General features: G+C 37.3%; 1 protein-coding gene across 3 annotated transcripts in view; it reads right to left on the bottom strand.

Annotated features, from left to right (window-relative positions):
• Nucleotides 1–25417, bottom strand: part of dapk1 (death associated protein kinase 1) — an 86987-nt gene that overhangs the window by 13711 nt on the left and 47859 nt on the right. For all 3 annotated transcript variants that reach the window (XM_012955218.3, NM_001123439.1, XM_012955236.3), the window contains 16 exon segments: nucleotides 24047–24185; nucleotides 22902–23031; nucleotides 22715–22763; nucleotides 22609–22635; nucleotides 21794–21946; nucleotides 19452–19497; nucleotides 17922–18011; nucleotides 15442–15534; nucleotides 11281–11400; nucleotides 9786–9884; nucleotides 9511–9609; nucleotides 8411–8509; nucleotides 7757–7954; nucleotides 7229–7426; nucleotides 4279–4377; nucleotides 2655–2732 (listed from right to left, as the gene is read on the bottom strand). In XM_012955218.3, the coding sequence (XP_012810672.2) occupies nucleotides 2655–2732; nucleotides 4279–4377; nucleotides 7229–7426; nucleotides 7757–7954; nucleotides 8411–8509; nucleotides 9511–9609; nucleotides 9786–9884; nucleotides 11281–11400; nucleotides 15442–15534; nucleotides 17922–18011; nucleotides 19452–19497; nucleotides 21794–21946; nucleotides 22609–22635; nucleotides 22715–22763; nucleotides 22902–23031; nucleotides 24047–24185 (1717 nt within the window).

Raw genomic sequence — 25417 nt, 5'->3', positions numbered from 1 at the left:
CTTGTCCGATCGGCGAGTCGTCCGATATCGGCAGCTTCCTGCGATATCGGTCGACTCGCCGACATGCCATACACGCACCGATTATCGTACGAAACGAGGTTTCGTACGATAATATCGGTGCGTGTATGGCCACCTTAAGTGGTGGGGGTAAGAAATGATTCCTACAAGTCAGAGAAAGACCACTGCAGTTTCATTTAAATTTCAGGAATCATGTAAAATAAAAGAAATATATTGGATATACTTATTTATGGACAGTGTTTATACAAAGTTAAACATAAGCCCAATTAAATGAGCTCATTGGGAGTATATTTCCTTTTTATCTAAAGTCTGGCCACAAGAGGTCACTGCTTCACTAGAGTCAATGAATAAGATGTAACTAGTTTTCTTACTTATTTTTCTCCAATGCAGCATTTTTCCCAGAATTTCAACATAATTGTGGCCACACATCTATATGTCTGTTGTGAGTGCTGCAAAATAACACTAGTGCACATTAGGTGCAGTTTGTAAGTCTGTGGTGCCTACTTATTTAAAGCTGTTGGAACCATGGAAATACTGCCACATATCTGGATTGTGTCTGAACTCTGGTACCTTTAATGAACAGTGTAAATATAAGCACAGATTTGCATTTCCACCTGTGGTTTTAAATGAAGCTTATACACTGTATACATATATGCACCCTCACTCTCTTAGTCATTGTCTAGCACTGCATTGCCAAACACATTGGCCATTCCCTCTTATAAGAATAAAATAAAATGACACAGATAAATATGGCTAAACCTGACTGTTTTGCCAACCTGACTGTCCGTTCTCAACCTGTCATTTATAGCTTCTAATGCTAATGGACTAATTGCTGGACAAATATGGCAGCCCCCTCATATAGGAACATGGGGGATCAGAAAGGTAATGTAAAAGCATTGGGCAAATACTTTCAAGGCAAAATTGTAAGTAGCATGTAAAGACAAATGTTATGATGGATGTAAATAATGTATTAATGTCTGGGGTCAGTATCTCTTTAACATTAATAATAATAATAATAATAATGTGAATATAAACCCTAGTTATGAAGTATCTGCAAACAGACATAACAGTTACATTTCATGTCACTTTACTCAAAGTATAGAGTTTTCACAAAATATTAAATAACTGAAGACATTATATACATACTGCTTGTACACAACTGTCTTAACATCTTATTAAGCAAACAAGTTATAAGATATAACTAGCAAAATGATGGCGCTCACTGCTCATTTTGCAAATAAACATAATCTCCCTTATAAAAGGGAAAGTGTAAACATATATAAAGAACATCATATAACTTACAAAGGTGGCCATGAACAATACAGGACAATCCTATTAGTGCCACACCTTTCACACAGGATTAAAGGATAAGCTAAATAAGTGTATTATGTTCAGTACAGGATCTGAGACTTTTTAAGAAGTAAAATGACAGCAAGCATCCTAGGCACAAAAATGGAAGCTGCAAATATAATGATCATTTAAACCAAAAGGCAGACAACAATTAATTTCCATGTCACAGTATAAAGTCCTACAGCTGCCCCAATAAATACAGAGATGCCTGTGTTTAGCAGCACTGTATTTATCAGGGTTAAGAGTGGGAAGGCATGTAGGTGTTCCCCCCCAATTGCACCCTAACCTGCATTTTACAAGCGTGGGCTACAACAGGGCACTGTACTTACCACCTCCCCTGATGCACTTTAGTACTACTGTGCTACTGCTCAGAATCTTAGTAAATGGCCCCTATAGTAGTAAATCACTTCTATGTAGATATTTGTAAAAGATACACATTCACTAAACTGTAAGACTCTGAAAAACACACCAAAACATGAACATTTTTTAAGCAAAATATATATCCAGTGCGTGTATGGTGGATCTAACGAGACGTCAGATATCACAAAAGCTTCAGATATTGCTTGAACGGGCGGCTCAAAAAAAATCTGCGTTTACGGCTGAATCGTCAGGTGGAGGTAGAATCCCTATTGTTTCTACCTCCATATCTGACGATTCAGCCCTAAATGTCAATGGAGGGAACAAATTATCTTTCCTTTGACCAATCGCAGGAAAGATTGTTATTGGTATGTGTATGGCCACCTTAAAATAGTACTTGTCTGGTTATGATGGGAGCTGCAGTTCAGTCAGTTCAGGGTGGAGATTTTAGTTCCACAGTGATTAAACCTGACTATCCAAGGATAAAACACCATGCCTCTGACTTCTTTTTTAATTGATAGGATTAAGCATTCAAATCCTATGGTAGCTGAAGGCACCTACAGCAGCTACACAGTACCATTCTCCCTTTGCCAATGTGTAATTTCTAATGACAATGGATTGTGCCACACTGCAACCAGTGGAAGAAACAACCAGGCATTATATGCATCTCAGATCATCACCTTTTATGAATCTATTAATCCAATCTATTGTGCCAGTCTATTCCAATAGTCAGTTCTAACCAATAAACAAGAAAGGGGTATTTACATCTGACCGCCAGTGTGAGTTTTGGGCCATGTGGCATCTCCAGCAAGGGGTTTTATTTGTTACTCTAATTTCATTCTTTTCAGGAAATCCCACAGGCCTTTTAGGTTGGCCATCCCTTTATTTAGTAATTCACCGATATGAAAGGAAAGGGGGTGGGTGCTTACCCTTCGAAGCCTTGCGAGCAGACTGACAACGGACTCATGCTGTTCTGACCTAGCGAGATCCTCTGCTGTTTTCCCATCCTAAGCAGAAATAAAAGGTAAGATGTCAAATTAATTTGCCAATTTACTGCCCTCACCAAAAGAACTACCATTATTTCTTATAAATCAGTGAAAATAATGTATTTCCAAATGAGAGTTTGTGTTAGTTTCAGGAGAGGGCACATTTGTATCAGGATGGCCTACACAAAAAAAGAGTTCTCAGGTTAGCCTTCCCACTGGTGAGTCCAGTGCAGTCCTTAACTACCAGGAAGGGAAGCATTAGAAAAAATGAATAATTAAAAGTATACTTCATTTTTCAGAACGTTACATGATAAGTAAATTGCTGGGCTTATAGGCAAAACAAGCCTGACACTGAATTTACACATTGACACTGACACATTTAGTGACATTTTAGTCCCACATTGAATAAGCATTTCACGCTGGCCTGAATAAATGAGGCCTGTGCTGGTTACTTTGCCTGAGTGAGCACTAAGGAGGAGGCAAAATCAATCAGAACTGGGCCTGGTAACATTCAATTACAGATGTCAGACAAGCCAGAAATCTCCTGTACAAATATACTGCATTTACTGTCTCCTTGTGAAAATCCATGAATTAATGCCTTATCATTGGCAATACATTATAACTAGCTAGCTAGTCCTAAATGAACAAATATTTAATTATCACTGATACAAGCAAACACTATCTGACATGGGAATGAATTCCCCAGCATTGGAACACTGGCCCCCAATTGACTAAATCACACCACAATGGGAGAACTGACGTTTGACTTTAGGAGGATCTATGGATAGATCTAAATGACACTATACTTAACATTGGAAATGGTTTCACGTAATTCTTTGTAACATATTAAAGGTCCAGTAACACTGAGGAGATTTTATCTATATTTGTGTGTGCTATTCCAGCACTTGAAAATAAAATATTCCTTGACAGCAACAACTGTACTATTTTATATAAGAAAGATTTCAGACTTATAGCTGAATTGTAGCTCCGAATTGTTGGACTTTAGCCTGTGTATAACAGATGCACATTCTGTACTTGGTAATTACTACAGTATTTCTCCTCACAATGAAATCCCTTTTTAACAGCAGAAACCAAGGACCTGCTATTAGTGCAATTTTGCCATGAGAACAGACCCAAGAGACAAATACAGCTAAAGATGCAAGTGCAGACTATATAGATGTACTGTAAAGTTGTATTAAAAGGCACCTATACAGGAGATCATTTTCATAGACAGATGTAGATCCTAATGCAGTGGTTTACAGACTATTTATGGGAAATTTACGAATGTAGCTGCAGTCTGCAAAGTGCCACTTCGGACACACCTTTTGTTTTTACACATAATGCAGCTTCCCCACCCAACAATTTCAGTGTAACTGCAGCCACATGCTGATTTGCACTCAGCACATTGCATGCATTACAACACATTCAACTGGATCCTCTAGAGAAAAGCACAGAACCTATGACCTGTGTAGACAGACTTTTCACCCTGAAAGATAAAACCACACAAAGGAATACCACAATATTGAAAAAGAAAATAATTCTTTAACTTGAAAAGCACTAAACTTACCAAAGTCAAGGCTTCAACATTTGCACCAGCGACGCAGAGGTATCGGACAACTTCCACTATACCATTGTTTGCTGCCAGATGTAAAGGTGTTCGGCCATACTGCAAAGGCAAGCAAAACTATATATATATATATGCACTTATACATACATACAATATATAAAATAAATTGATGCATTGATTTATTTCTAAATTACACTGTTTACATAGCCAATTCCCTCTACCATTTAACATTTTATTCCTGAACCAAGAAATGTATTTTTTTAGTTGTAATATTGGTGTGCAGGCAGCCATGTCAGTGCATTGTGCCTGAGTGTGAGCTTTTAGAAGGAGCCAGCGCTACACATTAGAACTGCTTTCAGGTAACCTATTGTTTCTCCTACTCCCATGTAACTGGAGGAGTCCCAAGCCGGACTTGGATTTCTTACTATTGAGTGCTATTCTGATATCTATTGGGAGCTGCTATCTTGCTACCTTCCAATTGTTCTGCTGATCGGCTGCTGGGGGGGAAGGGAGGGGGAAGATATTACTCAAACTTACAGCTCAGCAGTAAAGACTGACTAAAGTTTATCAGAGCACAGGTCACATGGTTGTGGCACTGCCAATGGTATTCCTTTAAACCCATAAAATAGTTTCTAAGACCCACCACCTTAAGTGGCACATCATTAGAGACCATCATACATTACTGCTTCAGTTCCATGTATTTTGTCACTGGAACCCTTATCAAGACTTTTACAGGAACAGTTCAGTATAAAAATGAAACTGGGTAAAATAGATAGACTGCACAAAATAGATAATATTTCTAATATAGTTAGTAAGGCAAAAATGTGATCTCTAAAGGCTGGAATGAGCAGATGTCTAACATAATAGCCAGAACTCTACTTCCTACTCTCAGCTCTCTAACCTCTTAGTTAGTCAGTGAATTTGGGGGGGGGGGGGGGGGGGCACATGGGACATAACTGTTCAGTTTGTGAGCAAGCAGTTCAGATTCAAATGCAAACTGACTGAACAGCAAAATATGCTCCCCCCCTCAAGTCACTAATTGGTTACTGAAATATACATATTTCTGCTGCTAACTTACTAGGACAGTCAGTATGTCAGTTTTTATTGTGGCAGCACTGAAATTGTAGGTATGTGTAAAGAAAAATGGAGAGAGAGTTTATGAGGCTGGTTTCCATATAAATAGTGAACAGGAAGGAGATTGTGGCGATAGTGCTTGGTCTTAGTTGTAAACCTCAGACACCTGCTGTTCCAATAAAAGCAGCAGGGAAAACCAGCCTAGCAGAAATCCAGGTGCTGGGACACTTAGGATATTTTACTGGGGAAATGAAACTTTAAAACAAAGATGTTCTGTTACAAGTGCAACCTTGGGAAAGTTAACAGTTATTTATTAGTACATGTGCAAAGGATGCGTTTCATGTGTGACCGTAGCGCAAAGAGTATACCTGTTAAACAGAATTAGAACTTCTCTGTTTTTATTCTATGGTATCAATATAATAATTTAAAACCCAATTATTACACGCTCATTTAGAATCACTCTTACCACCTGGTCATGAGCTGTTGTCATTCTGCTATGTCCCTAATGTGTGGACACCGGTTCCTTTGTCCTTTAGTCTACTGAGAAGCCTAAGCATTGTCACTGGTCTGTGTTTACAGCAATCTGTGTCTGGCCTCATCATATTGATGTAATATGTAAAATAAATTGGTTTAAAGGCAGGCCTTCTGTAATTGGTGGGCCTGCAAAATGACACTTGCCTGTGAAGGGCATTTAGGGGAAATAACCCCATCAGACCAGCTCATTAGTTTTATAATTCTCTGTGGCTATATGAGCAACTGTGACTGATACCCACTCAGTATAAATTCAGCTGGAGAGAGGAATAACCAATTAAAATGAAAATAATTAATATGTCATTCTGATAAGTAATATCAGCATAATAAGCACAAAGTGGGTTTAGCATGGCAGTCTGTGACATGAAAAAAACTGTTCACTAACCCATCTGCCATTTTTAATAAGAACTGTGGAAAAGCCAAGCCCCCATATGTCATAAAACACAAGGGGCAGATTTATTATCCGGTGTAAAAAAGGCAACAAAATTACCATGTTATCGCCAGTCTTTGCGTCAAATCTGGTGTTCCAATGTTGTAAAATAAAACATACCTTGATAAATGCACCATTTATTTAACACAGCTATTTACAACATTTTTTTCAGTACATTTTGTTTTATGCAGCATAATAAATAGCCCCTAAGTTTGCCTAGGGTAGCAGTTATCCATAGAAACCAATAAGATTGCTTTTGCACAAGTGAACAGTAAATGCTATGTACTGATTGGCTACTATAAATTACTGTAACTGTAAACTTAGTTGTTTTATTACATAATGCCAGAAGTCCCAAAATGTTTGGGATTTGCCAGAAGATACAGGCTGTAAGAAAACTGCTGCACAGGGCTTTCTAGCAGCCAACAGGGCTCCACTCAGCCACTTGTGCTGGATTTTTTACATGGTGCAATGTTTAAAGCGGTGCGACTGCCCCAGATAAAAGTGTTTTGTGCATGAGCATTAAGGGGTGCAATTTTGGCACATGAAGCAATCATAAATGACTCCTACAATGTTTAACGTCCCTACAACTAATATTTGGAACCATAAAAACACAAATCCAGTTTGACACATACACTGTAGCTAAAATTAAGTTACCTACATTCTGGAAATGAAAAATGTTATTTAACATGCAGAGCACAGACTAAGCTCCATAACTCCGTCTCTGCTGTATTTAGCACATAGATGATGGGATTAATAAGCACCTTAGAGTGCGTTATCAGCATGACCGTTCAAAAACATCATGAAAATTATCAATAATAATTTTCTTCGCATTTAAAGATAATTTTCTTTTGTCTTCATGCAGCCATTCATTCTATTACATATTTCCTTTTATATGTGCCATTATCTGTCACTCACCTTGTTAGTTATATCCAAATTACATCTTGCCTCACACAGTGCCATTACAATAGGAAGATTCCCATCTTTGCAGGCAACATGCAGAGGTGTGTTACCATGGCGATCCTGGAAGTCTACAAAGCATCCATGGATGATGAGCGTTTTCACTACTTCCATCTGACACCGTCTCACTGCAAGGTGGAGTGCTATGTGCCCATCCTGCAAGGGCAGAGGAAGCCAATCAGCTTTATGCAACATTCATTCTTATAGGGGAACTATATCTGGGAAGCCTTTAACAGCATTCCTGACTATAAAAGTCTTTTGATAACGTAAATGACAGATAGACAGGCAAGTAAAATTATTTCCTTCTGCCTCTATTTATTTAGATAAAATCATGCTGGCACTTTATTCACATCTCACTAATATCAGCAAAGTAACAATGAAGGATAACAGGTTACTGGCTACAGTGTTTAAGGAGGCAGAGAGATTTCAATAACATAAAGGGTGTCTGTCATTTCTAATGCCATGAGTCATTCATCCATTGCTCACCTTGTCTGTTGCATCAAGGTCGCCTCCATGGTCAACCAAGCATTCCACAATATCGTGGTACCCTCTTGCTGCTGCTGTCAGAATGGGTGTTTCCCCTTCCCTGTTGCGAATGTTGACATTGCAGCCAGCCTGGCACAGAGCTTTTGCCACTGGGTAGTAACCATGCCAAGCAGCACAATGCAGAGGGGTTTCTTCCTCCTGCAAACCAATAATTCTTTATAAGAGCACAACTGTTCTTGTAATTAGTATTTTTTAGAAGTCATCTAGATCCAAATGTTGAGCAGAATTTTAAATGTATAGTACTCTAAATCTGTGGAACATGTGATTCCTTTTGGGATTCCAAATTCCTTTCCAGTTTAGTAATCACTGTGCCATCTGCAGAACCCTGCAATATTTCACTTATATTGCAGACAGAGGCAACCCTGATTAACTGTCTCATTGCTAGGTTGCGTTTGAATCTGTTTTTATTGCTACCTAGCTAATCAGGTCTTGAAAGTCTTACTATCATAGGGGCAACTGATCACAAACATTCTGCACCTATTTTTTTTAATGTACAGAAGTACTGGCAGAAAGGTCCCCCCTTTTTGACTAAATAGGATGTTCTTTATAGCAGCTTTTAGAACCAGCAAGAAAGCACAAATCAATACACCATACCTTATCCTGGATGTCTGGATGTGATCCAATGCTGCACAAGTATTGAATAACTTCAGCATGTCCATAACGGGCCGCCACGTGAAGTGCTGTTTCTCCTGACTAGAAGCACATAGGTGTTACTTACGCACAAAGGAACCATACTGTAAATCAGGGCTGTCCAACTAATGGTCTGTGGACCAGATGTGTCCCCCTAAAGGATTTTATGGCCCCCCGTCTTCACAATATGACTCCACAGACTTCACAATATGATATCACTATTTTTAATCTGGCCCTCCAACATGCCGTATGAGCTAAAATTGGCCCACAAAATGTAATAAGTTGGACAGCACTGCTGTAAATCATTAAACTGGTATGCCCAATAGACTTTAAGGCACTAAAAGTAGGGCAAAACTAAATCTGTGTGAATTATGTGCCCACAGAGAAAATCTAGAAACTGCAACTAAGTATTTCACATATTACCTGCATTTATTAGATATTACCAGCCCACAAATAGGGCAACATACTGACTGCATGTTTATCATTTCAGATGGTATATTTACCTAGTATTTGGGTATTCAAATACATTTTACAGAATGAAACCATATCTCTAGCTCCCTCTTAAACACAAATTCCTTGAAAAAGAATAGAAACTAGATTTGTTAATAAAGATTTAATTCTTACAAAAATGGCATAGTAGTTACCAGTCCTGGGGTTATAAAACTGTAGATGGTATGGGAATGCTAGATATGATAAGCTACATGCACTGCATGTAGTTATTCGCCAGTGTAGTCAGTCTGCACAGTTGCCCTATTGTCCACATGAATTAGACACAGGGAAAAGTGGTAAACTACAGGCCCACGGGCCACATGATGCCATATTATCATAAAGGCATCACAAGGCCCATGACTAGGGTGGCAGCTTTAGGTGGGATGGCCCTTGGGTATCTATATGATGAAGAAAAAAAAAAAAACCCCTCCAAAAACAACCAACTAGAGCTGAATACTTGCTGCTAAATCCAGTGGTAGAGCTGAGGGGGAGGGTTACCTAGGTGTTAGTTTTGTAATCCAACCCCTTCTATCCACCTATAGCCCCTGCAGCCCTCCTTCTATACAAAACCTTACCTTATCTTTAATATCTAAAGGACAGTTATTCTGATGTAGAAATTTCAGAGTCTCAACGTGACCATGACGAGAAGCCCAGTAAATTGCATTGGACCCAGCCTACACACAAAGAGTGACAATTAACAACAGGATATATTACATCATATAAAAGAATCTTTTTACATAAGCTGTTATAACTTTTATGTTTCTCTTTGTCTCTGGCTGGTTCATAAAAGTGAACCTATTCAACAGCTGATGGTATTCTACCCAAATATTACTCAGAGGGTAATACACACCTTATCTTGTACATCAATCTGTGCGCCACGCTTTATGAGCAGTTCAAGGATCTGAATATTCCCACAGCCAGCAGCAATTAACAAGGGAGGGGTGCCATGCTGAAAAATACAGACATAATAAAAAGGATACACAGAATGAATGGCTTCATTATCATCTCCCATTCTCCTTTCATTAACAAGAAAGAGTAAGAATATTCTGCTTATATTGTAGTGTTTCTGATGAACAGCACACTGTCGGGCAGATTTACTAAAACTAACTTTTCTCGTTTTTTTTTTTTTTTTATATTAAAATTTGAATAAACTCATTTCCTTTGAATGTCTGACATTTACTAAAATGTCTGAACTGAAAAAGTCAGTGCGGCAAAAAGTTGCAGACTATGACGTTTTCGAACTGTTGCGCCAAAACCTCTACTTTTTCGTACTGCTGCACAAAAAACCAGGATCAAAAATCCAAAAACCTCTAAAGTTTCAAAGCAAAGAAAGATCCATCAGGAAAGGAAAGGGATGCCTGCCAATGAATTCTACCTGATCTCTGCAAGTTTTTGCTGCTTAATTGTTGGACTTGGATTTTTAGCCATATGACTCATAGTAAATCTTTAAAAAGCTGTGACTTTTTTTTCTGCAACTTTACAATCTCAAAAAAAAAAATAAAAAAATCAGAACATTAGTGAATTGCTCCCTGTAAGGGAGTATAGTATACTAACTATACTCCACTATGCAAACATTTCCTATTAAACAGTAGAGAAAATCTACCAGAGAACTTCCTATATCCAGAATTTACAATTATTTCCTTTTCACTAAAATAATTTGTCCTGGAAATCTAATGTCTCCTCTGCTTCTTAATATCTTGGGTCCTGTCACAATATGGAAGCTTTTTCCATATATTGGACTTTTCCTATAGGGATATTTATGCTTGAATAACCTCTGCTGCTCTAGTAAGTGGAACTGCATGTTTCTGACATCCATAGCTGTTAATTGATTAAATTTGTTGCTCTGCTTTTATGCCAAACTGAAAGGCTTATGACATCATCGATATATATTTTAATTAAACTCTCTACGATGAAAAGAAAATCCTGCACACCACCTTTGTAACTTGTGATTTATTATGCTTCTTGCTGGATTAATTATGTGAAATGAATAACGTGCTGTTCAGTTTTGAGGCTCGGAAGAAAGTGAGGGATGCCAACACATCACTTCTTTGTCCGAGTCGTACGGTGAAAAATGGCAAGTCAGCCGCTGAGAGCAGCACAGATGGGAAAACCCAAGCTTGTGTTAATGATCTGCTGCGCAGAGGGATTCTCAATGTGTCAGGGCAATACAGTTGAAAGAATGAGACAATAAAACCCACGAAGGAGTTACTGACTGCTGTGTTACAAATACCAAGGGGCGATAGAAACAGGAAGTAATTGTGCATGCAATATTAACCCACACTTAGCTGGACTGGTCATATTTCATACCGGTGCATTTCTAATTACAGCTCCATATGCAGCATTACCTTGTTTGGCTGGTTCACATCATAGTTTGACAAAGACCCAAAAAGATGCTGCAAACCAGGAACGTTATCGTCATTTATGGCATGAATGATGGCTTTCATTACAAAAGAGTCCTCCTCATCCTGCAACCAACAAAAAAGGCACATTATAATAGCAGTTACTTTCCAAGAAACAAAGCCTGTAGGTATATTTTGTGGAACTTATAAAAACATATTGGTACAGGTAACTTGTGTCAAGGCATGACCTACCATTTTCACTAAAAGGAATGCTGTTGGAGGATATTTACTCTGTGGTAGTGCTTGGGAGATATATGTTCAAACCCTCTCAACCAAGAGTTTATAGAGCTATCAATTCATGAAACCTGTCATTTTTTCATCACCTGCTTTCACAAGTGTAACCCTTTTTGTTTAGCAAATGTCAGAATGTTCCATTGTGCTTTTTTTTTTTTATTCCTGTCAGTCTGATCATATCCTGGAAGTCATTCAGAAGCACCCCAGACAATTCAGCTGTCTTCTCTATGAGATGAGGCTATATAGGGACAGCAAGGAAGCAGCCAAAGAAAGCAGTTTGTTCTGGTCACTTAAGCTTAATACAATGACGTTGCTTTTTAGTGTTGTGGGAACAGCTAGCCTGACGCACAGCTGCGGTTTAGGTTCTGGTTTCTATGCTTTGAAATTTTTCAAGAAATAATTAGAAACACACAAAAGTTTAACAGTTTAACCTGAAGCTAAATGCATGTTTGTATTACTGAATGCCGAGCTTAAATTCACTTGGCCACATTTTGAATAGGTTCCAGTTTGAACACATTTTTTATTTTGACTACTTCATTCTTCTACACTAGTCTTCTGTTTGCTCTTTTTTTGTAAATATTGTTCATGTGTCTTTGTCGTTTTATTTGCGGTGTGTGACCAACGTGCACCCATCTTTATGTGCTTGTAGTACAGATATGGGAGGAAGGGCTGATTACAGGTACAAGTGTAGTAGACAAATTGGAAAACAATGCACCTTATCAGTTACTGTCACAAATCCAGACACTAGTGAAGGGCTGCCTATACTCTGAACAAAGTAAAACCAATGTAAGAAACTATTGTTGGAAATATTGGGGTTGTTAAAAAGTATTTTGTTAGACTGTCTTTTTAAACCATATAAAATAAATCTCTTATTCTTGTGCACTAGAATTTTATGGGCTTATTTATCAATTTTCGAGTTTGTCTTTCAAAATCAAATAAACTTGCATATCGAATGCTCGCTTATTTATTAATAAGGAAAACTCATTTGAATAAAAAACGCAAATAATTAGAATTTTTCGAGTTTACAAACTCAAAAAAGTCGAGTTTGAAAATATGGCTTGACTCTGCCTAGAATGAAATTCCCATTGACTACTATAGAAACTCGCAATCTTTTAGATGGCTATTTTTTCCATTTGAGTTTTTTGCACTTAATAAATATGAGACATTCGAGTTTCCGAAACATAACTTGAAATTGAGGATTTTTAGCACAGGCCAATTAGGGTAATGGTGTTTGCTACAAGATACACCTCAAATCCCAGCTAATAAAAGTTCAGTAAGGACTGAGATTAGGGGGCACATTCATGAAATCACAAGTTTGAATCCCGAATGGGAAAAATTCAGATTGGATATGATAATTTCTTAAGATTGCAAATATCACGAAAATGCTTACGAAAAAAACGTAATAGTCACAATAATATCGTATCGGCGATCCGAAATTTTCGTACCGAACGATTGCAAACAGCGGGAAAACCTTTCCGACTTTGATCCTTCTGTGCACGATTTTGGAAGCCTCCCATAGGAATCAATGGCACTCTGCAGCTCCAACCTGGCCCAAGGAAAGTCACGATAACGAAGCTTGAATGAATCCGAAACTTTCGCAAAGTACGAAAAAGTCGCGCAAGGTACGGAAAAGTTTCGGAAAATACGCTCGGCGCGTTCGTGGATTAGTAAATGTGGCCCTTGGTGTGAACTCTTATCAGATGCCACAGATATTATTGGAACTATGACTGAAGTGCTAATACTGCAGTGCTTTCCTAGTAACCTATTTATGAGCTACGGGGCCTCCTGAACAAAGGGGATCGGGGACTTAAACCGAAAATGTATGACAGCTACTGCTATAAAAGGTGTGAGATTTTCAGTTTTCAGTTGTTCCTAAAACAATATTCCATTGGTTTGTATGTGTCTTGAAGTTTTAGGACGACTGCAGATATCAAGGAACCCCTTGCATTTAGCTTTCCTTTCTAATAAGCATTAAAACATAGCACGTGCAAGCTGTTACCTGTTATTCATAATGGAAAGGCTATAACACTGATCTCCTCACACTCCATCTGCGGGCAACTTAAAAAGGCTCATTTTCCTGCCAACCAGAAATTGAGCCAGATGCCAGATGCTCAAAATTATATTTATTCTTCTTTGTAAATTTAACACATGCCACACTCTAGTCCATTACTGCAACAGCACATTCAAGGTGTGATTACCTTCTCCGGAAATGGCTTGAACCTTGCATGTGAAGTATGCAGAGTATCTCAGCATTCAAAGGTTAATACATCCACATTGGTTCTTTTTGCTGCCTTTCTGCTATTGGATGTGGGGTTTCATCAAGATAATGGTGCTAGGTTTGTGGAGTTTGCATGTTCTCATAGAGTGAGTTTTATCTCGGTACTCCTTTTTCCTCCCACAATTAGGCAGAAACTAACTGTATACAACATATAAAAATAATACATTCCATATACATTAAAGAGAGGTGTCTATTTTAATTAGCAAACTTCAAAGTTCTGACTCTTCCCTGCTTTGTGCAGCCACATTAGGAATGATCTTCTATATATTTGCATAAAAATAAATACCCATAGAACCCTGCATATAAGTGCACGGCCTTGGAGAAAACAGGACTCTATAAATGCCAAACACACACATTCTGCTATTTTGCTTCTGTCCTGCAGTGCTTAGTAGAACATTATCCATGCCACAACCTCATGCCTGTCAGTGCTTAGAGGCAGTTTATGGGCCAGACCACATGTCAGATGGCATAACATTCTCCAGTCCCAGCATGGTTCTGTATTGTCTGTGTTCTGTCTGCAGAAGGAGATTACATGCACTTGACAGCATGTAATCAGTGTCAAAGAAGCTTTGTACTGCAACATGGAAAATGCTATTTATGTCAGAAGGGAAGCGGTCAAATAACGAAGTGTGTTTAATTACAGTCTTTCCGGGTAAATTCATGGCACCTTCTTTGTTTAAAGTAGTTGCTCATTTCTATGCATTACCCACATTACAATTAGCAAAAAAGGGTTGTTTTGCTGTATAATTGGTGCATTTTTTTTACAGAAAAAACATGTATAGCAACCTAAAGAGCCATCTGGCAAGGTATATTTTATATGCTACACCAAATAATATAAATAAAGTGATGCCATAATTACTGTGCAACTATAGGAAACTGAGGTAGAACATGTATAAAATTCTGCCCATTTAGCACTGACCCAACTGTACGACTACAACTTCCAGCTACCAGTGACAGCTAGAGAGCTGCATAACACACTGCTATAAGAAGTTACCTGTATGAAAACATCAAGCCGCATATTAACTCATCATTAACCTCAAACACAGAACATTTTTTTAACATAATAAGTTAACCACAAACTACCACTTAAGTAAAATAATTAAGTTAAAGGAAAAAAATGATGCTTCTATGCATTTAAAGTGACATACAAACAAATTATGAAACACTTCCTGTATTGCTAAGCAGCAGGCTTATTTCTTTCTTTATACCTATAATGGAATTCCTAGAGATGAATGATATCAACATCTTAAAGCAGAATTCATTTGAGACTACATAGATGGATCAACTGAAGAGGATTCAGCATAAATGCTAACACTGCTTAAAAACTTGCTGGTTGCATATTTGCATATTTGTCTCTTTGCTCTGCTAAACTCAATGCCCATAAATGTCAAGGCAACCCTTTACAAAGGATAATGGCTTTATTATGTGTTACTGTTGCAGAACAGGTGCTTTCTAACTGAATAAAGCCCTGCTATTATTTCCTTATATGATTTATGTCCTACAGGTTTAGTAGAGAGCAAGCCAGGAAGTTTGTTATTTATAAAATGCGCAGAATCTGTAGGCAAACAGTGGAACCTAAGCTGTTATTAACTTACCAGTGTGTCATCACTCCTAGCAATACTCATGTTGCTCCTGGACAAGAAGGATCTTGACAGTCTTTGGCACAGGGATATCAAACGGACAGATTGCTTTAAAAAAAAAAAAAAAAACAGAATAGATTTTGCTAGTCATTTCTCATCAATTACAAAACACAAATAAGAAAAGCTTCAATGCTTTTTTCCCAAAAGAAATGGCTATTTCTGTTTTTAACAAAACAGGCGAAAAAAAAAGAAACTCCCTGATATATAGGTAAAGATTCAAGGAAAACATAATTTGCTTTTTGCAATATACAAGCTTTGCAAAATCCCACTTTGTACCAATGCCTGGTGCATGTAATAAAACTTCTCACTTGAAAAAAGTTGCAAGCCCTAGAGAATATGTAATGTGTGCTGTTAAAGTCAAAATGAGATAGTTGTGTATTAAACAATAATAAATAATAATAAATAATAACAATAATAAATAAACACTGCAAACTGCATATTTCCATTCATAATTTTTATTATGATTGTGATCTAAAGAACAAGGAAATGGAACATACTTTCTGCATTTTATCGCCTCCTCATGGTGCCCTCCTGAACCACTGTATAAAAATAATAGTTCTGCCCCTGAATTCCAACCAGAAAATGTAGAGACTGAAGTTCTAGAAGTGATGTAGCCAAGATGTCAATCACCAAGAACACTATAGATCTATGCATTCTCTGGCTGTGATTCAGGCCCAGACTGGCAATCTGTCGATTCTGGTAAATGCTGCTGGGCTGCTGTAAAATGTCATAGAAAGTCACTATTTTGTGGGCTGGTGTGGGAAAGCGTGGGCCTCTGTGTACTTGAAATGCCAGGGCCTGTTTTTTATCCCAGGTCATACCTGCTGTAAAAGATGGGCATAATAGCAAAAATTATGTTCACAAAGGGACCAACAGGGAATGTAATAAAGCACATAATTTTTATGAAGTTACATATTTTGTTATGCGCTTAATACAATAAGCATGTTTAGTCCTGTGGTGTGGAACACTGTGCATGCTCCATACCTAGGGTGTATAAGTGAGCAGGGAGGGAACATCATTAAAGTGAGGCTGTTGTAAAGTGGTCTTTATATATATAATAAAGGGACATTTACTGGAATCATTATCAGTCTGTTTGGAAGGAAAGCAGAAAAAACCGAATGCATTATATATAGTTTTCCTAGCCACTGAAAAAAAGTCAGTATTGAGCTTTAGGTTTCCTTGCCTTTTTATACAACCCCCAGTATTTCTATGCTATTTGTTGCAAATGTCTACATTACCAATCCAATATAAACAACAATGAAATGTACAATCTTAGATCTCAAGTGGCAAATAAGTGGCTAAGTACCTTTGCAGTTTTGCAATACCTTGAAATAAATGCTAATATGCACAAGCTGTAAGAGCTGTTTGCACAAAGGTAAAAGTGTTTGCATTTGGCTAATTCTTTAATAGAATGGCTTTTATTATATTCCACAATAATGGTTTTAGGTAGCTAGATGCTATATTTAAAGTGATCACCCCTGTACTGTTTTATGTAACTAACTGAGAGGGAAAAAAAGATAGTGGTTTGTAGAGTGTTCCATCTAAAGGTGGCCACACACGTGGCGATTTGCAATCTTTAGTGCGACCATCGGTCACACAAAAGATGGTACAATCAGCCACAAACTGTTCAGGGCTGAAACGGCAGATAAGGAGGTAGAAACAACAGGATTTCTACCTCCTTCTGCCAATTCAGCGCTGAAGGCAGATTTTGTTCAGGCACCTTCTATGGCGCCCGATCAAAATCCTTTAACCGGCCCGATCGGCAAGTCGACCGATATCAGCAGCTTCCTGTGATATCGGTCGACTTGCCATACACGCACCGAATATCGTACGAAACGAGGTTTCGTACGATATTATCGGTGCGTGTATGGCCAGCTTTAGGTTAAGGCTAATGCCCCACAAAGAGTTAAGTTACTCGTGATAAATTTCTACCGCGGGCAACTAGTCTCTCTGAAATGCCTTTCCACAAGCAGCAAAGTGAATCACAGATGGAAAGGCATATGCATTGCTTCATTTTCTGAAGTTGCCTGCCGGAAGAAACTTTGCACGACTTTGGAAGAACGAAATTACGCGTATGTCTTTCCAATGGCGATTCACTTTGTTGCTGGTGAAAAGGCATTTTGGAGGGATCAGTTGCCAGCTGCAGCAGAGATTTATTTCTGGCAATTAATCTCCCTATGGGACATTAGCCTAATGTTTTTCTTTTATGTTTAAATTACCGTTGCGTGCACAGATGCAGTGTTATTCTTTGTATTCTATATATAAATATACATTATACAAAATAATTTATAAACAATAAATCATATTGTATAAAATAAAAGCAGAAGCAAACTATGTTTTTCTGGTGCCTGCTGTTTCCACTGTGTATTGCAATAAAAGCAACTCTCACAACAATGGGCATTCTACCTACGGAGCACTTCGAAGAATACACTTACTTTCCATTTTCTGCGAGCAGCAAACTTCTTAAACTTCTCCATATTGACTGCAGAGGCTTTCCTGCTCAGCGCTTGCTGAGTATCTTTTGGCTGAAACAAGTTCACAGACAATTAGAAGAAATTAACTCGGGGGTGGGTGTTTTGCAAAGGTGCAAAAAAAACAAAACAAAAAAAAGCTGCATTCATAAGGGAAATAATACCATTCTGTGGGTACTATTGTAAATACTTGCAAGGAAAGCAGCAAGACCTCTACCACAGTGGAGGACTTTAAATGGAATGAAAGGTTTGCAATTTATGAATTTTATTTTCTCACTGCTCAGTTCACAAATGGGGCAACTGGGAAAGGAATCTAGGGCAGTTATTGCCATGAGCTATGATTTAATATGGAGCTTCAGGGGCCCAGGTAAACAAAATAAGTGTCAGGGATTTTCCAGTTTGTTAATATAAAATCCACCTGGAAAATCCCTTCATGATTAGATACACAGCTTTTAAAGATGTGGATTTTTTATGAACTGCCTACGTACTGGCGAAGAAAATGGTGCAATAATGCAACAGACCATAGAGTAAATACAGTTACACTGCAATTTAAAAGAAGCCACAATAATATATATACCAGTATATAAAATTAACAAAAGTGCATTATGCAGTGCCATATATCCTTATGCTGGTCTCTTTTACATCACAGAGTAAAAAGAGAAATGCGGCTCTTTTAATAACAAACATCATAAAATGAAACTATAAACCTATAAACAGATGATAAATGGCAATAAGACAAAATGAGAAAGAAATAACTAACTTGGACATATACTTTCTTTTGGAGAAAGCAAATCACCCTACGATCTTCAGGAAGAAGAGTAGGTCATTCTCCATTAACATAACAGAGTAGGGCCACATTACTAGACTAAACTAAGTATTAGTCCACCAGCTATATAATTTTACCTTTACGTAAAGTTTTTAAGATTTGGGAAGAAACTGACAAGCCAGCCTGGGACAAGCTTGCATCATTCTGTTTTGTTATATATTAAGAAACAGGGAGGGTTTGTTCTGTGTCCATAAACAGACCCAGGGGCCTTTGAGGGCCAAATTGGCATAAATAATTCAATATTTCACCATAGAAGATGTGAAAAACCCCAGAGGTAGCACTAATGCTTATAGTGGAAAAGTGAGAGGCAAAGTACACATACCAGGGGTGTCACTGTGCTTTAACTGAAAATAATACTACATTTATGCACTGTAGATTTTATAGATTTTGGTTAGTTCAGGCCCACTGTTTAGTCTTGCACTTCACTATATAAAATGTCATGTTCCTCTAAAACCATTTTTATAAAAATCAATAATATTTATCAAAATAAAAAAATCCAGTTCACCGCATGCAGAAAAATATTAATACTGTACTGGAGCTACAGGCCAGTAGCAGCCAGCAGAGGGTATTTTTAATACAGAACCTGGATTGGGCTATATACTGCACTGATTTCCACAGAACTAAAAATGCACATTATTTTAAACAAATAAAATACATAAGAACTGTACCTTAATCCAAGGGTGGTACAAACTGTCTTGAATGGTCATCCTTTTTCTTTTTAGGAAAATGAAAACATTGAGTTAATTATTGGGTGTATTACTGGTTTCATTTATTATTATCTATATACAATACTGTCATTGTTTCCTAAGTGTTACACAGGAAGTCAGTGCAAACAGCACAACACTAACAGGTGTACAAATTATTATTTAGGTCTCATTTGTTCCCTTTAAACCTATGGCACATGATTTTAGTCCCTTTGGCACCCGCATCTTTACCAGGTCTGGACACGGTAATGTTTTTATAGAGAACATTTGAATATATATATATATATATATATATATATATATATATATATATATATTATATATTATATATATATATATATATATATATATATATATATATATATATATATATATATATAGACAAAATAAACAAAGGGTTAAGGTTTCTTCCTTTCTCTCAAGCAGTTCTGTCCCAGATTACAGCTAAGATTCTAACTATATTTAGAACAATGCATTCAGAACAGATCCTATCTGAAACCCAATGTTTACAATACTGAGCATTAGCAGGGTTCATTAGCAGAGCAACTCAGAAAAAAACACTGAGCAAGGCAAAGGAAATGACACAATTATTTTCCAGCCATTGCAAGTGGCTGCAAGAGATTTAAATGCTAAAATATCTCCACAGAGTTCAACCACTGCAAATACCTTACAAACAGTGTTCCCTGGATCTGAAGCAACACTGCAGACTGTCCTGCTTTCAAGTGCCAGTTCTAGATCACTGCATACCTACCAACATTTGAAAAATGCAAAGAGGGACAAAAAAATATGCGCATGACAAACATTTTTTGACCACGCCCATCTTTGTGACCACAACACTTAAATACCACTCCCATTTTACAAAATTTGGCAGGTTATTTAAAGTTTGAACACATTTCTGGGGGTTTTGGGGTCTTGTTTTATGTGTTATTACAGTTTTGCTAAAAAAGGTGAAATTTCCCATTAAGCTGCAATCTCAGTTCCCCCAAGAGACCTATTTATCTTATACAACTGTATCTAAGTGCAGGTGTCACTTGTTAACTTTCTGTGCTCTCTGCCAAAAGCTACTTTTTAATTAAGTTTAGAGTTCAGTGCAGGAGATCAATAGAGGCAGGTACAAAATGCTTAGAAAGGTATTTGCAGTTTATTTACCATATCAGTGATAAAAATATTAACTACCAATATAATGCACATTGCCTATTGTTTTATAGTGATTTGTTCTACTGCTCATATCATCCGATGCAATTTCTATTTTGTATAGTAACAATACTGAGTAAAAACTTACTGCTGGTGAAGTTATTGGAACTTATGTGGCTGATTAGCCAATAAAATATATATGCAGGTTGGGTAATATTAAATGAAGATGCCATACAAAAATGTTTGGAGCAAATGTGCAACCTGTCGGCCACAAAAAATGGCATGTCCTATGGGCCCCCAGCGGCAAAATCTAGCCAAACATGTTTAATGAGCCCATTTCCACTAAGTTTAATATTCTTTTTAGCACAACACACTAAACTAACTAACTAACTATAATAGTTATACATCCTGCCCTTCTCCTATCAGATGAACACAGGGACATATTGTGCTTCCAGCATTTGTACCCATTTATAAATTGCTTAAAGAACATTAATGCTTTATGAGAAAAAAATATAATAAATAATAAAAGCAAATGCACAGCAGGCAAGAAGCATTACATTTCATGGAAAGAATTATTGACTTAAAACAAATAGCACCACTGCAATAGTGCTTTATTTATTGTGTTTAGAAGGTAAATAGGATTATAAAAAGTATATAATCTACGTTTAAATGAGCAGATTTTCACACTATTTTAACAGAAATATCAAAGTGGTGCAAATTTTAGAAAATAAAGTGAATTTGACCAAGTATACAGAGCTGTCATTATAGGATACTTGCCGTATATCCAAATATACGTGTAGGCAAATATAATATCACTATAGTAATAGCAAAAGAAATACAGGTATGGGATCCGTTATCTGGAAACCTGTTATCTAAAAAGCTTTGAATTGCAGGAAGGCCCATCTGCCATGGGCTCCATAATAATATAATTCACATTTTTAAAAATAATTTCCTTTTTCTCAGTAACAATAAAACAGTATCTTGTATTTAATCCTAACTAAGATATAATTAATCCTTATTCAAGGCTAAAAAATCTTAATTGGTTTAAGATATAAAGGTCCAAATTACAGAAAGATCCCTTATCTGGATAACTGGTCCCATTCCTGTCCTATAATATGGGCTTAGTTATTCATGTCAAGAAAGATTTAAGAAAAAAAAAACAAAACACTTACTTTGGGTCCTTGACTAGCAGCCGCCTTATAAAATCTTTGGCCAGGTCACTTGTACTACTAAAGAACTCCTCCTCAAAGTCATAACTGACAGCAGATATATTAGCCAAGGTCTCCTGCTTTGTTTCCCCAAGGAATGGAGATGCCCCGCTCAATCTAAGGAAAGCACATAAAAGAATAGCTATTTGGTAAATTTATAAACAGCTAGTACGGTACTAAAATGCCTCCCACCAGATTAATTCAAATTTACACATATAGTTTATGTCTTCCACACATACAGTTACAGTTAGTAGTATTGCAGCTGGTCAGAGCAATAGTAAATCTGATGGGCAATATAATAACACTTGCAAAGTTTTTACTTTGTCATTGCTATTTAATTGTCCAACCTACTGCAATCAATTAAAAGTTTGCTTTCAAACAGGGGGCAGTAAATGCTTCCTTCTAATTGCCTGCTATGGGCTACTAATCTTTTAACTTTTATAATACATAACCTTCAAAGTGTTTTGATGGTTCACCTTGTACTTGGTAGAATAGAAGGGGCCCAGAGGACCTACCTTTTATTTTCCACACCAGGAAGAGAGTGCACCATCCGTGTTCTAATGGCCACTACATGCATTAGTAACCTTACTGTATCAGATCCTTCTTAAAAAAATGTTTGGTAATTGTGTGATATAAAGAATATGATACATGTGGTGATCTGTCACTGCCACAAGTTGTGGCAACAACTATAGCCAGTACAGGTAGAATATGCTCATGGGTATGAAAATATTAAAAAAAAACTCACAAAATAAACACCTCTTACAATAATATATACTTACAGAATATATGTTATGACTCCAATACTCCTAAAAATAATAACAGAAAACCATTAACTGCATTCTGGTGTGTAGGGAATCAACAAAACCCCCAAGCATTCCAACTTACCACATATCAGATTCAAGACCAAGCGGTTCATAATTTACAATTTCAGGCGCTAATTTTTGGAAAAGAGAAATAATACATTATTAAAATGTAAATATATGACTACTACAATGCCCAATCAGGATGCAATCTTTCATCATCATCAAATAAACTATTCTTACAAGGCAGGGTAAAGAAAGACAATACTTACCAACAAATTCTGGAGTTCCGAATATGTTCTTAAATTCATTTCCAGAGTCGATTCTGTGAGCCAAGCCAAAATCTATGATCTTAATACGAGGATTTGGTGCGTTTCTATCAAGCAGCATGATGTTTTCAGGCTACACACATGGAGAGCACAAATAAGAACTAGATATTTTTGTAACAGACATAAAGCCAATGTTGTAAGCAGGCTTTTGTCTCTTTTCCGACAGTAACATTACAAAAAAAAAACATACACATTAATTTTTTTTAAAAACAAGATTCCTGAAAACTGTGAACCCATGAGAGCATACACCTTCACCAGCAAATCTCATGCTGCTTGATTGAGATGTTTCACATTCATCTAATTCTACTACCTGAAAGGTTTGCTTAATATAGAGGACTTTGTTCTATGGAACTCAAGACCTTTGCAAACTCTTGTTTGTGCCAAGTATGATAAGACAAAAGGAGATGGCACCAGCTTCAGACAATGAATATGAATATTTAATGGATTCTGTAAACTGAGCTGCAAAGCAAACATATATTTTAAATGTTGGGTAGTTTAAATATTAGTATTTTTAGAATATAATAAAGCAAAACATTTACAAAAAACTATCCCATTACATTAGGCCAGTGATCCCCAACCATTGGCTCGTAAGCAGGCGTGGACTGGCAATCAGTGGATTCTGGCAAATGCTAGAGAGGTTGCTGTAAAATGCCATAGACAGTCACTATTTAGTGGGCTGGTGGGGGCTGTTTGGGCCAAGTGTACGACCAAACAGAGCCTTATGTAAGCTGCCAGTTCACACAAGGGCTACCAAATAGCTAATACCAGCCCTTATTTGACACACCTGGAAAGTTTTTCATGCTTGTGTTGCTCCCCAACTCATTTGACTATCGCTCACGGGTAAAAAAGCTTTAGTATGACAGGCTGTACCAAAGCATTGTAGAAATTACATGTTTAGAAATCTCACTGTACTGAAAAAATGTTCATAATACAGCTCCATGTTCAATTCTTCCCCCTTCTAACTAATTATGAGCATATACTTGAAAAGCAGACAGAGACATATGAGAGAACACTCAAAATTATTCACCATCTATCGAGAGAGTAAAGGAGCTACATAAAACAAAAGTCAGATCACAAAATTTTAGTACCTTGAGGTCAAAGTGGGCAATGTGCAGGGAGTGGAGGTAATTCACACCATTAAGGATCTGCTTGATGAACTCTGTAGCTTCCTCCTCTGTCAGAGACTCCTTTTCAGCAAGAAAGTCAAATAGCTCACCTCCTGCAACTCTGTCACAACAGAAATAGTGTTAAGGATACAGCAAGCTCCTGACACATAGTCATTTAGTCTAAACTCTTACAGAGATCAAGTATAGAAGGTTTTCTCCACAATTTCCTTTTACAAAGACACTATTCCAATAGAAATTCTTAGACAGGGCAATCAGTTTGCTAGTGACTGAATTGTGCAGTCTCTGACATCTTCCAATTAACCACTTTATAAGTCTGCAAGACAAGATATAAACCTGTCAGCTAGCTGAATTAATGAGTTAGAAATGTTTGAACATTTTGAATTTAAGCATTGCTTGTTATTTGTAACGGCCACACAGAATTTGTAAAATGAACAAGAACTGGTTTGAAGAAGAATATCCATTGACTGCACCGAACTGAATTATACAATGTCTATATTTTCTATTCATGAATAAGTCTGCATCAGATAAAAATTGGGATAGAATGATTTCTACTGATAAGGGAGGGTTAACAGAAAGAAGGATGGATATGCTGAAAATATTGGGTATGTAAGTATTCCTGTAAAGTAGTAACAGGAGGGAAAACTACTTGAGAAGTGGTTCCAAAAGGACAAATTAAGTTATAGCAAGACCTGATCCTATGTAAACTAATTACCCATGCATGGAAAGATAGAAGGGAAAAGGGAATACTTAGTAATATGTGCAAATTTCCCTAGGGCCATGTCTGGCATTTTCTCCTTTGGTGTACATGCGCTGGGGGGAGAGAAAATGCAGATCTGCTCCCTTCAGGCCTGACATTATTTTGACAGCATTGGGCTGCACAGATGGGGTGGATTTTGATGCACAACTATGAAAGAATATGTTTATATGCCATAAGTCGATGCCATGCCTGTCAGTGCATAGTGATGTTGCGGCAAAAGGAAGAGGATTGACATTTAGAAAAGCTGATGGCGAAAATGCTGTGTCTGACATGGTCCTTAGTCTAGTATCCCATAACAACCAATTAGTAGTTATTTTTATTGTTTGATTTAGAATGATGAAAGAAAATGCCATGATGGTTGCAATTGGTTGCTATCGCTACTTAAGCACTAACAGGTTTCCATTTGATATTACTGTGTGTATAACTATGCTAGCCAAGACTTATGGTATATCTCTGTACCAGCTATAAAGAAAAGCAGTGGCCACTGTCTCACAGGTTGTGTGGCAGCTTAGGAAAGGCTAATGCTACAGAATGAGGCAGCAACACCACCACAGATTCTGTGAAGAAATAAAACA

The sequence above is a fragment of the Xenopus tropicalis genome, chromosome 1 (assembly GCF_000004195.4).
Source record: "Xenopus tropicalis strain Nigerian chromosome 1, UCB_Xtro_10.0, whole genome shotgun sequence".
NCBI lineage: Eukaryota > Metazoa > Chordata > Amphibia > Anura > Pipidae > Xenopus > Xenopus tropicalis.
This window is presented reverse-complemented; position numbering and strand designations above follow the sequence as displayed.